This window comes from Mobula birostris, chromosome 15 (genome assembly GCF_030028105.1).
Source record: "Mobula birostris isolate sMobBir1 chromosome 15, sMobBir1.hap1, whole genome shotgun sequence".
In the NCBI taxonomy this organism is placed as follows: domain Eukaryota; kingdom Metazoa; phylum Chordata; class Chondrichthyes; order Myliobatiformes; family Myliobatidae; genus Mobula; species Mobula birostris.
Window position 1 is genome coordinate 5,944,419 of NC_092384.1, and position 13,644 is coordinate 5,958,062.

The 13,644-nt window shown below is 51.3% G+C and overlaps 1 protein-coding gene across 1 annotated transcript; it reads right to left on the reverse strand.

The window, feature by feature from the left end:
• Positions 1 to 1,304: 1,304 nt before the first annotated feature.
• cmtr2 (cap methyltransferase 2) lies at positions 1,305 to 4,657 on the reverse strand. Its single transcript, XM_072279101.1, has 2 exons — positions 4,617 to 4,657; positions 1,305 to 3,646 (listed from the first exon to the last, which is right to left on the reverse strand). The coding sequence occupies exon 2, from the start codon at positions 3,640 to 3,642 to the stop codon at positions 1,366 to 1,368; it is 2,277 nt and encodes a 758-aa protein (XP_072135202.1). The 5' UTR covers positions 3,643 to 3,646; positions 4,617 to 4,657; the 3' UTR covers positions 1,305 to 1,365.
• Between the last annotated feature and the right edge of the window lie 8,987 nt (positions 4,658 to 13,644).

Below are 13,644 nucleotides of genomic sequence, written 5' to 3' on the forward strand. Positions count from 1 at the left end.
ACCACTAACTTGTGAAAATTTCATTACCATTTTTCACTGACGTAACAAATGATCTAGGGCACCGAAAAAAAGACAAAGGACAAGAGTTTTCTTACGATTATTGATACTTAAGAGTCAAATAGATCTAGACACTTGTTGGGATAACAGAATATAATGCAGTCCCAGGCAAACCAACAACATAACAAATCACAATCTAAACTATACCACAACAAGAGACCCGACCCCGACTGATTCCGTCCTTGCACCTACCCTCTCTCTATAGCACAGACATTACACAGCTTCGCCACAGCACAGACTTCAGCCAAGAGCACAAACCATCCCACCAGACTGCTCTTCCTCTGAGAGAATGAAAGGTTTGCACAAAGCAGTGTGCTGTTTTGTTTGAAACAAATGTGATGTCAGTCATAGGGGAGGGTGTGGCAATGGTGCACCCAATGAAACAGAACTGTCCTGACTTGTGTTGTGTGCCTCAGGCCTCACCATCTCCATAACAGCCCCTAAAGCAAAATGGCCAGTATTGTCGGAATGGGACCGAGCTGAAAAACCAGGAACGAGTGCTGCCCTCCAGCAACACTCTCTGCACTGGACTCTCTACTGGGCCTGGGTCTGGGTCTGGGCGTGGGCCACGAAGGCCAAACAGAAAGGACAGTAATCCCATCACTCCCATCGGTGGTTTCCTACTGATGCCTATCCATTGTCTCTCCTGACCAAGCAGAGTTCATTACTACAAAACTACTGGGAGCAGCAAAAAGACGGAGGTCAGGAATGGGAAATCAAACCAGTGGGACAGATCCCAGTGACAACCTCGCACAATGTTTCAAAATCATTCAGCTTTCTCCAATTAGCCATTCGGCCTGAATCATATCAAAATGACATTCCTTGGTTAGTGTTGCTGCTGCCACAGCTTTACAGTGGTTCCTGCTGCCCACACCAGCACTCACCACCCTCGCATTTCTGGCTCCCGAGTAACATGGCGGAAGGCCAAGCTGCTCCCCATGTGCAAAGCACACAGGGGAAATTAATTACCAGCACAAACATCCTCAGGTTTGACAGCAGTGAGGTTCGGCACTGGGCGTTTGGTCCCAGAGGATCGCAATGTGATATTTCCCCCATGACTGTCAGACCCATCACCAGCTCCAAAACATTTTCCTGTCTGTCAGATCTGGGGCCACGTGGCAGCCCTCAAGCCCTCCGGAGGTGATCTCGACAGAGACTACACTCACTGCATGTCCAATCCCCCCACCCCCCCTGTTCCCCAACACCTGCCCCACTGGAAGACGCTAACACTCCCCCCCCCCCCCCCCACCGTCTCCTGTGCGATCACACCCTTACCTCGGTCACCGTGGGCCGGGGAGCCCCAGTGACCTAGGCCTCGGCCTCCTGAACGGCCAGGTGAAGCCTATACCTGCAAACGGCAACGTTGAGCGCACTGAGGAACTTGGGCAGGCAGCGGCTGAGCAGCAGTTCCGTCGGCACAAACTGCAGCACCTGCTGCCCCGGCCCTGCCCCAGCCCCGGCCTGTGGTTGCAGCGCTGCCAGTTGGGACAGGCGCTGACTCAGCTGCTGCAGAAACTCTAGCAGCTCGGAGGGAGGCTGGCGGAAGCCGGTGCCCAACAGTACGACCGGGCAGGCCGGACCAGAGTCTGTGAAGGGCCACGCGAAGGACAGGCCGCGGAAGCAGTGGCTGAGCGCCAACACCAGGCCAGCAGTGAAGCGGGTGAAGGCGGAACGGAGGGGCAAGACGAAGGCACTGCCCTTGGTGCTCTCTGCCAGCACCTTCAGTACGGCCTCCAGCAGCCAGCACTGGTAGCGGGGATCTCCGTCGTGGAGCCGTGAGCACGGAGGGAGTGGCACGGACAGACTCGGGTAGCTGGTTGGCAGCTCACCGAGATCCAGCGACTCCAGACCCCCCAGCACCACCAGGCGATCGAGGGAGACGCCCAGAGGCTCCGCAACCTTGTTCAACTGGGTCAACACCTGCTTCGGGGAGAGGGGGCTGCAGGAATGACAGGTAACCAGAGCCGAGCCTGCGTTCGTTGCCTCCAACGACTCATTCAGGCTGTGCAGCAGCTCCGCCTCGCAAAAGGGGGAACTGGCCAGACTGGTGAGTCCCCGGGCTTCCAGTACATGCCAGGAGTGGCAGCCTGGAGCCTCGTCCTGCCCCTCCAGCAGGGGAGGAGCACCGGTCGAGAAGCCGCCACAGTGGGCCACCACCTTGCGCCACAGAGGCCCTTGGTACAGCCGATCCCGCCAGCCCTGCTGAGCAAGTGCCCGCATCTGGTTGTGGGAGCCAGCCTGCTGCCTCTTGTTCTGGTCAGTGAACTGGCCCATCAGCCCCAGGTCCGGCAGGTACTCCCTCAACACCCACTGGTCGCGGTACAGCGACCTCAGCCCGAAGTGGCGCAGGTAATACTTGGCGGCACAGTCCCGCCGCTGTCTCAGTCTGTCAGCCTCCCGGGGGGTGGAGCCAGCGAAAAGTCGCAGGTTCTCCTTGATGGTGGCGGTCTGGTAGTCGTGGAAGAGGCGGCAGCAGTTCTCCAGCTGCGTGAGGAAGGTAGGTGGCATGGCGGAGCGGGCCAGTGTAGAGTCCCGGGCCAGCCCCGGGCCGAAGCCCTGCTCCAGCTCCTCCAGGTGAGTGCCCAGTGCCGACTGGCCCCTGTAGCCGAGGCAGACGATGTACACCTCGGAGTTGCCTGCCTTGCTGGTAGCTGGCTTGAAGGCGTGCACCTGCTCGAAGCAGCAGTTGAGCAGATAGATCAGGCAGGCTGAAGGCCGTTCGAACAGAGTGAACATCTTCAGCACCAGCGACCCCCCTTGGCCCAGCAGCCGCAGGGCAGTGACTGCTTCGCAGTAGTGCAGGGGAGCCACCCGCGCCTCCTGCTCGCCCGGGTCATCCTGGCAGTCGACGCTGCCGTCTGCTGTCACCAGGTGGATGCTCTCCATGCCCTTGTCCCGGGTGAACTCAATCAGGCCCTCCAGGTGCCGCCGGTCCATCACGTTACCCGTGTCATCGGGACCAAAGTACCACCGGGACAGAGTGCCCACAATCAGGCGGTCGTCTGCAATCATGGTGCCCATGTCATTGCCCTCGTGGTAGGGGTTGAGGGTATTTGCCACCCAGTTCCACTTGCACGAAGGATAGTTGTTGCACAGGTAATGGTTGAGGCTGGTGATGAAGGCGCCAGGGGCCTCACACAGGTGCACTGAGTTCAGCTTCCCGTCCTGACAGGCCGCTTCCGGCAGCACGGGGAAAGTGCCCAAGACCTCATAGAACTTGCACCAGGCCTGGGTGCACAGCTCCGCATTGACGCTCTGCCGGACCCGCGAGATGATCCTGCCGGCCCAGTTGGTAGATCTGGTGTGTGGGTGCCACTTCTCCAGGTCCTTGTCACCCAGCTGGTCCTTCACACGGTTCAGCGACACCTTCAGTGACTCCAGCTCTTTGGATAGCTGCAGCTGACCCGAGGGTGCGTCATGGGCCTCAGGCAGGACCCACTGGCTACCCTCTGGCTTCTGGAAGGAGAATTTCTTATTGAAGAGCTTCTCTATATCCCTGACGACTGAACTTTCAAACTCAGAGAGAAACGAGTAATAGTCATGTGGCCTTTTCCGGCTGTCACGCAAAATCTTGTTCTGCTCCATCGACCTGCGAGGGCAAATAAAAGGAGAACTCAGCAGTCATACATTTTCTTCTCACTGGGTGGCGGGGGGGCAGGCAGGAGGGGGTGGGGAATGGCTGAGGGTGGGGAGTTGACAGGGGGAGGGTTCATTGAAGACAGGGAGAGGTGGGGTACTGGGGTTAGGGGCAATTGTCAGAGCCCAGAGGGGAGGGCTTGGCGGATGAACAGGTTGAGTGGAGGATTAGGGGAAGGGTTGGACCGGCTGTGAGAAGGAGGGGAGGATCGTGGGACCGGGTGGGGTCGAGGACGGAGGGGAAGGGTGGTATAGGGAGGGTTGGGGATCAGAATGTAGGAGCGGGGAAAACCAAGTGGAGGGGCTGGGGTTGCAGGGGAATGTTGGGGAGAACAGGGGAGATGTGTGGAGGATTGGGGACAGAAGGGAGGGGTGGGGAAACGGAGGTGCTGGGGTGGAGGGGAATGTTAGGGAGAAGAGGGGAGGTGGGTGGAGAATTGGGGACGGGGGGACGGGCGGACGCAGGGGAGGGGAATGTTGGGGAGAGGAGGGGAGGTGTATGGAGGATTAGGGACAGAAGGAAGGGGTGGGGAAACGGAGGGGCAGGTGTCGGAGGACAGGTGAATGTTGGGGAGAGAAGAGAAGGTGGGTGGACGGAATGGAGGCGCGGGTGGACGGAGGGGAGGGGAGGGGCGGTATAGGGAGAATTGGGGTCGGAAGGGAGGGGCAGGGGAACCGAGGGGAGGGGAGGTATGAGGGTCGGAAGGCAGTGGCGGGTGGAACCGAGTGGAGGGACAGGGGAACGGTGGGGAGGTGTGAAGAGGGTTGTGGGACGGAAGGGAGGAGCAGGAGAACGGAGAGAAGGTGTGGGAGGACGGAAGGGGCGTGAGGGACGGAAGGGAGGCGTAGGGTCGGTGGGGAGCGATGGTGAGGAATCGTGTCCCCTCCTCTCTGCCGACCAGAGACCCACAGCCACTACTTACCTTCAATCGCTTCCGGGAACAGTGACTTCCTGGAATACTGTGCAGCGTTTAGAACGTCCGGAGCGCAACCGGTTCCTCTGAGAAATTGCCCGCCCACTATTTGTGGCTGGGAGTGGCCTATCCGGCAGCTGAGAAAGTCTGCCAAATATTTTTTAAACTACAGCAGAACAAGTGGGAACCACTCAGCAGGTGGGGCAGCAGCTGTTGAGAGGCGTGCGGGGTAAATCACTGCTGACGTGGGGTGGTGGTCAGTTCGATAACGTGGGGTTGTGGTGACATGAGGTGAGAAGTTGCAGGAGGTTACGTGTACTGTAGGGAGGTGTTAATACTCGGACCACTGCTCCACATGTTCTGTATCCTGGGTCTGGTGCACCTGTTTCTGGGATGGAGCAGCTCGATGGTTCCGATTGAATATTCCCGTTTCAGCCTGATACAGCTGAGTATCAAAACTGCATCCAACCAAGGTCAAGAGGTGGTGGTGGTGGTGGTGATGGTGTATGCCTCATGATCAGCTCCTCTCTGTGTACAAATGTATCAGTTATGCTCACCAGACCTGGAATATCTTGCAATTAAGTGTTGTCCATTTTACCTGCAGCAAGAGATTTCAGCGATCGTTTTGGTAGCAGTGTACATTCCACCTCAGGCCAATGTCAAACAGGCTCAAGATGATCTGAGCAATGTGATCAACATGCATGATGCAACATACCCTGATGCCTTCACTATTATTGGGGGGGTTGGGGGTAAACCAGGCCTGCCTGAAAAAGTTCATCATCCACAAATCACTTGTAGTACCGGAGGAAACAATACACTGAACCATTGCTACACCACCATCAAGAACACCTGCTGTGCTATTCCACGCCCTCACTTTGGGAAGTCTGATCACCTGGCTGTATTTCTGCTCCCTGAGTATAGGCAGAGACTGAAGACTGCAGCACCAGCAGTGAGGACCAAGAAGGTATGAACAAGGGAAGCACAGGAGTGCCTACAGGACTGCTTTGAATCGGTGGACTGGACTGTATTCAGGGATTCATCTTTGAACCTGGATGAGTATGCTGCAGTTGTTACCAACTTCATTAAAACCTGTGTTGATGAGTGTGTCCCTACGAAGACTTACTATACATTCCCAAACCAAAAGCTGTGGATGAACCAGGATGAAAAACCCTTCATCTGCTGAAGGCTAGATCTGTGGCATTTACGTCTGGTGACCCGGGTCTGCACAAGAAAACCAATAGTTTCAACAGGTGCATTTAATGTCAGGGAAATGAATACAATATACATACTGAAATTCTTTTCTTTGCAGACATCCACGAAAACAGAGGATTGCCCCAAAGCGTGAATGACAGTTACATGTTAGAACCCCCAGATCTCCCAGTGGGAGAGCATTTTGGAGACAGTGATCACAATTCTATCTCCTTTACCATCGCATTGGAGAGGGACAAGTTAGAAAAGCATTTAATCAGAGTAAGATGAAATATGAGGCTATCAGGTGGGAACTTGGAAGCATAAATTAGGAATAGATGTTCTCAGCGAAATGTACAGAAGAAATGTGGCAAATGTTCAGGGGATATTTGTGTGACATTCTGCATAGGTACGTTCCACTCAGACAGGGAAAGGATGGTAGGGTACAGGAACTGTGGTGTACAAAGGCTGTTGTAAATCTAGTTAAGAAAAAAAGAAGAGCTTACGAAAGGTTCAAAAAACTAGGTAATGATAGAGATCCAGAATATTATAAGGCTAGAAGGAAGGAGCTTAAGAATGAAATTAGGAGAGCCAGAAGGGGCCATGAGAAGGCCTTGGCAGACAGAATTAAGGAAAACCCCAAGGAATTCTTAAGGTACATGAAGAGCAAGAGGATAAGATGTGAGAGAATAGGACCAATCAAGTGTGACAGTGGAAAAGTCTGTATGGAACCAGAGGAAATAGTGGAGGTACTTAATGAATACTTTGCTTCAGTATTCACTGTAGAAAAGGATCTTGGTGATTGCAGGGATGACTTACAGCGGACTGAAATGCTTGAGCATATAGATATTAAGGAAGAGGAAGTGCTGGAGCTTTTGGAAAGCATCAAGTTGGATAGGTCACTGGAACCGGATGAGATGTACCCCAGGATACTGTCAGAGGTGAGGGAGGAGATTGCTGAGCCTCTGGCGATGATCCTTGCATCATCAATGGGGACAGGAGAGGTTCCAGAGGATTGGAGGGTTGCGGATGTTGTTATCTTATTCAAGAAAGGGAGTAGAGGTAGCCCAGGAAATTATAGACCAGTGAGTCTTACTTCAGTAGTTGGTGTGGTGATGGAGAAGGTCCTGAGAGGCAGGATTTATGAACATTTGGAGAGGCCTAATATGATTAGGAATAGCCAGCATGGCTTTGTGAAAGGTAGGTCATGCCTTACAAGCCTGATTGAATTTTTTGAGGATGTGACTAAACACATCAATGAAGATAGAACAGTAGATGTAGTGTGTATAGATTTCAGCAAGGCATTTGATAAGGTACCCCATGCAAGGCTTATTGAGAAATTAAGGAGGCATGGGATCCAAGGGGACATTGCTTTGTGGATCCACAATTGGCTTGATCACAGAAGGCAAAGGATGGTTGTACACGGGTCATATTCTGCATGGAGGTCAGTGACCAGTGGTGTGCCTCAGGGATCTGTTCTGGGACCCCTTCTCCGTGATTTTTATAAATGAACTGGATGAAGTGGAGCGATGGGTTAATAAATTTGCTGATAACACAAAGGTTGGGGGTGTTGTGGATAGTGTGGAGGGCTGTCAGAGGTTACAACGGGACATATATAGGATACAAAACTGGGCTGAAAAGTGGCAGATGGAGTTCAACCCAGATAATCGTGAGGTGGTTCATTTTGGTAGGTCAAATATGATGGCAGGATATAGTATTAATGGTAAGACTCTTGGCAGTGTGGAGGATCAGAGGAATCTTGGGGTCCGAGTCCATAGGACACTCAAAGCAGCTGCACAGGTTGACTCTGTGGTTAAGAAGACATATGGTGTATTGGCCTTCATCAATCGTGGGACTGAGTTTAGGAGCCAAGAGGTAATGTTGCAGCTATATAGGACCCTGGTCAGATCCCACTTGGAGCACTGTGTTCAGTTCTGGTCGCCTCACTACATGAAGGATGTGGAAACCATAGAAAGGGGGGAGGGAGGAGAAGATGGCGACGCGACGCAGCGCGCGCGGCTGTTCCGAATGAATATCGATTATGTGTAACTCAGGGGCCGTGCACAATCCAGATTTGATGGAGACAGCCGTGAGAAGCACGGAGGAACACCTGGAGTAACTCTGAAATGCCTGCTTCGCTGCCGCTGCTACTGTGCGATCGAGAATCTCCGGAGATGAAGGCCCCAAATCCTCGGCTTTGCCTATTGTCTGTTGCCAGGGCTGGGGTCGGGGTTGAAGCGATCGGCAGAGATGGTGCTTGGTGCTCGGTGTCGAAGAGGTGGTTGAAGGCTCGGAGTTTTCGGACGGATTCAGAATCGGACTGTGGTCGGGTGCTTCCAGGATGCTGCATCGGCAAGTTGGCGGCGCTGGAGGTTCACCGTCTGCATGAGATGATGGGACTTTCGTGAGACTCTGAGACTTTTACTGTGTCGTGGTCTGTTCTTATCAAATTACGGTATTGCTTTGCATTGTTGTAGCTATCTGTTATAATTATGTGGTTTTTGTTAGTTTTTAAGTCGGTTTGTCATGTGTTTTCATGATATCATTCTGGAAAAACATTGTATCATTTCTTAATGCATGCATTACTAAATGACAATAAAAGGGGACTGTGTGTCCTCATAATCATAATAAGGGTGCAGAGGAGATTTACAAGGATGTTGCCTGGATTGGGGAGCATGCCTTATGAGAATAGGTTGAGTGAACTCAGTCTTTTCTCCTTGGAGCAACAGAGGATGAGAGGTGACCTGACAGAGGTGTATAAGATGATGAGAGGCATTGATCGTGTGGATCGTCAGAGGCTTTTTCCCAGGGCTGAAATGGCTAGCCCAAGAGGGCACAGTTTTAAGGTGCTTGGAAGTAGGTACAGAGGAGATATCAGGGGTAGGTTTTTTACGCAGAGGGTGGTGAATGCATGGAATGGGCAGCCGGCAACGGATGTGGAGGCGGATACGATAGGGTCTTTTAAGAGACTCCTGGACAGGTACATGGAGCTTAGAAAAATAGAGGGCTATGGGTAACCCTATGTAATTTCTAAAGTAAGTACATGTTTGGCACAGCTTTGTGGGCCGAAGGGCCTGTATTATGCTGCAGGTTTTCTATGTTTCTAACCCCGAACCCCCCCCAACTCTCCATCCCACGTACAAGCTGCAGCAAAAGCAATCCCGCCCCCCCACCAGCAAAAAGCATCGCCCCCCCCCCCCACGGAGCACTCAAGCGTGCAGCAAAGCAACAACAAAGACACAGACTTGCAGTACCCCAAAGACTACCGTTCACCCAATAATTCGACATACCACAGGCTCGCTCTCTCCCTAATAAGGGAACAAGAGGTGTCTCCGTTTCACAGCAACAGGGAGACATAAGAAACACCTCGCTGATTTATGATGTTAAAAGTCTGTGTTGCATCACTTTTTCTGAGCTCTGTGCCCGCCCGGAGAGTTGGCGCCCAAAAGGCACGGCTCCCCGGGCACACAACACTGGCAGCTAACCCGCTGCTCCCAATGTTCTGTGTTCTCCTACACTGTTTCAATCAGGGGCACCAGCCGAGAATCAGCATGTCCCCAGAGCCACGAAATCCCAAAACCCTGAAAGCACACTAGTCTTCCAGGCCACATCCTTGAGATATCAAAATTCGGCCGGTCATGAGGCCCCGAGAACGGATCCCACTCCCACAAAGAACCGAGGTCAGAGTGTAACTCCAGGCCAGGGTCTTCAAAAGAGTCTTGGAAGGGAAAGAAAGATATCAAAGATAGAAATAGAGCTGTTTACAAAGATACAAGCAGAGGAGTCGCCATTTAGTGCCAGGTATGACTTACGGAGGGGTATTTGAAGAGCGAAGAAACTATTCGGAATGAGTTTGGAGGTGACATTGGATGCACGGCAACTCTGACAGGGTTTGCAATACATTGCATCCTACAAAGTGAAATCCAATAACGAATGGCAGCGATGCTTTACTACCAGATGAACTCAACGCCTTCTATGCCCGCTTTGAAAGGGAGAATATAACGACAGCTGTGAAGATCCCTGCTGCATCTGGTGACTCTGTAATCTCCGTCTCAGAGGCCGATGTCAGGATGCCTTCCAGCAGGGTGAACCCTTGTAAGGTGGCAAGCCCCAATGGAGCAGCTGGTAAGGCTCTGAAAACTTGTGCCAACCAACTGACAAGAGTATTCAAGGATATTTTCAACGTCACACTGCTATTATCTAAAGTTCCCACCTGCTTCAAAACGGCAACAATTATTCCAGTGGCTTTGAAGAGTAGTGTGAGCTGCCCTAGCAACTATCGTCCAGCAGCACTCACATCTGTGGTGATGAAATGCTTTGAGAGGTTGGTCATGACTAGACCGAACTCCTGCCTCAGCAAGGACCTGGACCCATTGCAATTTGCCTATCACCGCAATAGGTCAACGATGCAATCTCAATGGCTCGTCACACGGACTTAGATCACCCAGACAACACAAACACCTATGTCAGGATGCTCTTCATTGACTATAGCTCAGCATTTAACACCATCAGTCTCACAGTCCTGATTGATAAGCTACAGAATCTGGGCCTCTGTACCTCCCTCCCTCTGCAATTGGATCCTAACCGGAAGACCACAGTCTGTGCAGAGTGGTGATAATATCTCCTCCTCACTAGTGATCAACACTGGTGCACCTCAGGAGTGTGTGCTTAGCCCACTGCTCTACTCTCTGTATACACATGACTGTGTGGCTAGGCATAGCTCAAATACCATCTATAAGTTTGCTGACGATACAACCATTGTTGGTAGGATCTCAGGTGGTGACGAGAGGGCGTACGAGATCGACAAATACCAACTAGTTGAATGGTGTCACAGAAACAACCTAGCACTCAAAGTCGGTAAGACTAAAGAGCTGATTGTGAACTTCAGGAAGGGCAAAATGAAGGAACATGAGCCAATCATCATAGAGGGATCAGAAGTGGCCAGAGTGAGCAATTTCAACTTCCCGGTGTCAAGACCTCTGAAGATCTAACCTGGTCCCAACATATCAATGCAGTTATAAAGAAGGCAAGACAGTGGCTATATTTCATTAGGAGTTTGAAGAGATTTGGTTTGTCAACAGAAAGACTCAAGAACTTCTATAGTTGTACCATGGAAAGCATTCTGATGGGCTGCATCACTGTCTGGTATGGAGGGGCTACTTCACAGGTTCGAAAGTTGTAAACTTAGCTTCATCATGGGCACAGGCCTCCATATTACCCAGGACATCTTCAAAGAGTGATGACTCAGAAAGGCAGCGTCCATTATTGAGGACCTCCAGCACCCAGGGCATGTCCTTTTCTCACTGTTACCATCAGGTAAGAGGTACAGAAGCCTGAAGGCACACACTCAGCGATTCAGGAACAGCTTCTTCCCCTCTGCCATCCGATTACTAAATGGACATTGAACCCATGAACACTACCTCACTTTTTAATATTATTTCTGTTTGTGCACTATTTTTAATTTAACTATTTAAGATATACATACAGACCTACTGCAATTAAGTGATTTATTTATTTTTCTATATTATCATGTACTGCTGCCACTAAGGTGACAAATTTCACAGCATTAAAGCTGACTCTGATTCTGACCCGGCTCCTCTCCCTAATCTGGTTCTGAGGGTCATCATAACTCTGTGCTCATCGACAGAGCTGCTGTCGAACTGGTTGACAGCTTTAAGTTGCCTGGTATCCATGTCATCAGTAAGCTGAGCTGCTGTCTTCACACTCAGACACTATGAATCAAGGATGTGCCTCAGCCTTTCTGGCATCTGAGAAAATGTGGCTTGTCCACAGGATTCTGGACAGGTGCACTGCAGAAGGTATTTTCTCCACCGGATTCTCGACAGGTGTGCTGCAGAAGTTATCTTGTCCACAGGATTCTCGACAGGTGTGCTGCAGAAGTTATCTTGTCCACAGGATTCTCGACAGGTGCACTGCAGAAGGTACCTCATCCACAGGATTCTTGACAGGTGTGCTGCAGAAGGTACCTCGTCCACAGGATTCTCGACAGGTGCACTGCAAAAGGTACCTCATCCACAGGATTCTCAACAGGTGCACTGCAGAAAGTACCTCGTCCACAGGATTATCGACAGGTGTGCTGCAGAAAGTACCTCATCCACAGGATTCTCGACAGGTGTGCTGCAGAAGGTATCTCATCCACACGATTATCGACAGGTGTGTTGCAGAAGGTACCTCGTCCACAGGATTATCGACAGGTGTGCATCAGAAGGTATTTTCTCCACCGGATTCTCGACAGGTATGCTGCAGAAAGTACCTCGTCCACAGAATTCTCGACAGGTGCGCTGCAGAAGGGACTTCGTCCACAGGAATCTTGACAGGTGTGCTGCAGGAGGTACCTCGTCCACAGGAATCTCGACAGGTGTGCCGCAGAAGGTACCTCGTCCACAGAATTCTCAACAGGTGTGTTGCAGAAGGTACCTCATCCACAGGATTATCAACAGGTGTGTTGCAGAAGGTACCTCGTCCACAGGATTCTCGACAGGTGTGCTGCAGAAGGTACCTCGTCCACAGGATTATCGACAGGTGTGCTGCAGAAGGTACCTCGTCCACAGGATTCTGGACAGGTGTGCTGCAGAAGGTATGTTAACAAGTTGAATCTCAGCCTAGTGCTCTGAAGGAAGAGAGATTTGCAAACCCTGCGCCGTCCACCACGGGTTCATCAATTCCTTCCATCTATTCCCTTCTTCACAGCCTGAGCTTCAGGAGTGCTGGCAGCGTCGCCAAGGATGTCTGCCCCAGCCCGGTCATTCCTTTTGCTCCCTTTTACCTTCTGGGAAATGATCCAGGAGCTTGAAAGCCGAGATATCCAGCCATAAAAACGCCTTTGTTCCCCACTGCTCTCGGACTCTTTGATCCCCACTGCTATTAGTTTTTTCTTTTATTGCCTTTGTGTAATAAAGTGTCCCATTGGTTGTTTTTTTTACCAGAGATTTACGTAAGCTTCCCTGATCAAATGCTGTCACCTTCTCTCTGACAGTCAGGGTCACCAATGCCCAGGAACAGAAAGGTCTACAGAAAGTGCTGGGTACAGCCCAGTCTATCACACCATTGAGTACATTCACATGGAGCACTGCCACAAAAGAACAGGTTCAATCTTTAAGGAGCCCCACCATCCTGCCCGTGCTCTCTTCTCACTGCTATCATTGGGCAGCAGGTACAGGAGCCTTGGGTTCCACACCACCAGGTTCAGGAACAGCTATTACCCTGCAACCATCAGGCTCCTGAACCAGCTCAGGTAACTTCACTCACATCAACTCTGAGCTGATTCACTTTCCAGGCCTCTTCACTCATGTTCTCAGTATTATTATTTTTGTTTATTTGCACAATTTGCCTTCTTTTCCACATTGTTTGTTTGTCCAATTTTGCTCATGTTTAGATTTTTGGGAACTGCATGAGGAACTCTGTGAATTCAGCAGGATCTGTCAGTGGGGAGAGGTAGATGGGTTAGTGGGTGGGGGTGGGGGGTGGAGGAATTGTCAAAATTTCAGGTCGAGACCATGCTCTAGGACTGAGAGCGGAGCCCCATCTCAGTTGGTCAAGTGATGGCCTCTCCCTGACCCCTCTGTCACTTTGAAGGGGAATGGGCTCCTGTCAGATTGGCTCCCTGTGAAAGATCTGCCTGGAAAGAGGATTTGCCAAGAATAATCGGACATAGACCACGATCGCCGACATCATACGACATGGCATGCCATGATGATGATATGGATAGAAAATGAGCTCGGTCAGCTCTGCTAGGCATCTTGGTCAGCAAGGACGTGGTGGGAGATGTGTCTGATTCCTTCTGTGTAACTCAAGTCACAGTTCACACTCACTCTTGATGCAGGAGTTT

Coding starts and splice junctions, on each gene's coding strand:
- cmtr2 (XM_072279101.1), bottom strand. CDS start 3,642: ATGGAGCAGAACAAGATTTTGCGTGACAGCCGGAAAAGGCCACATGAC.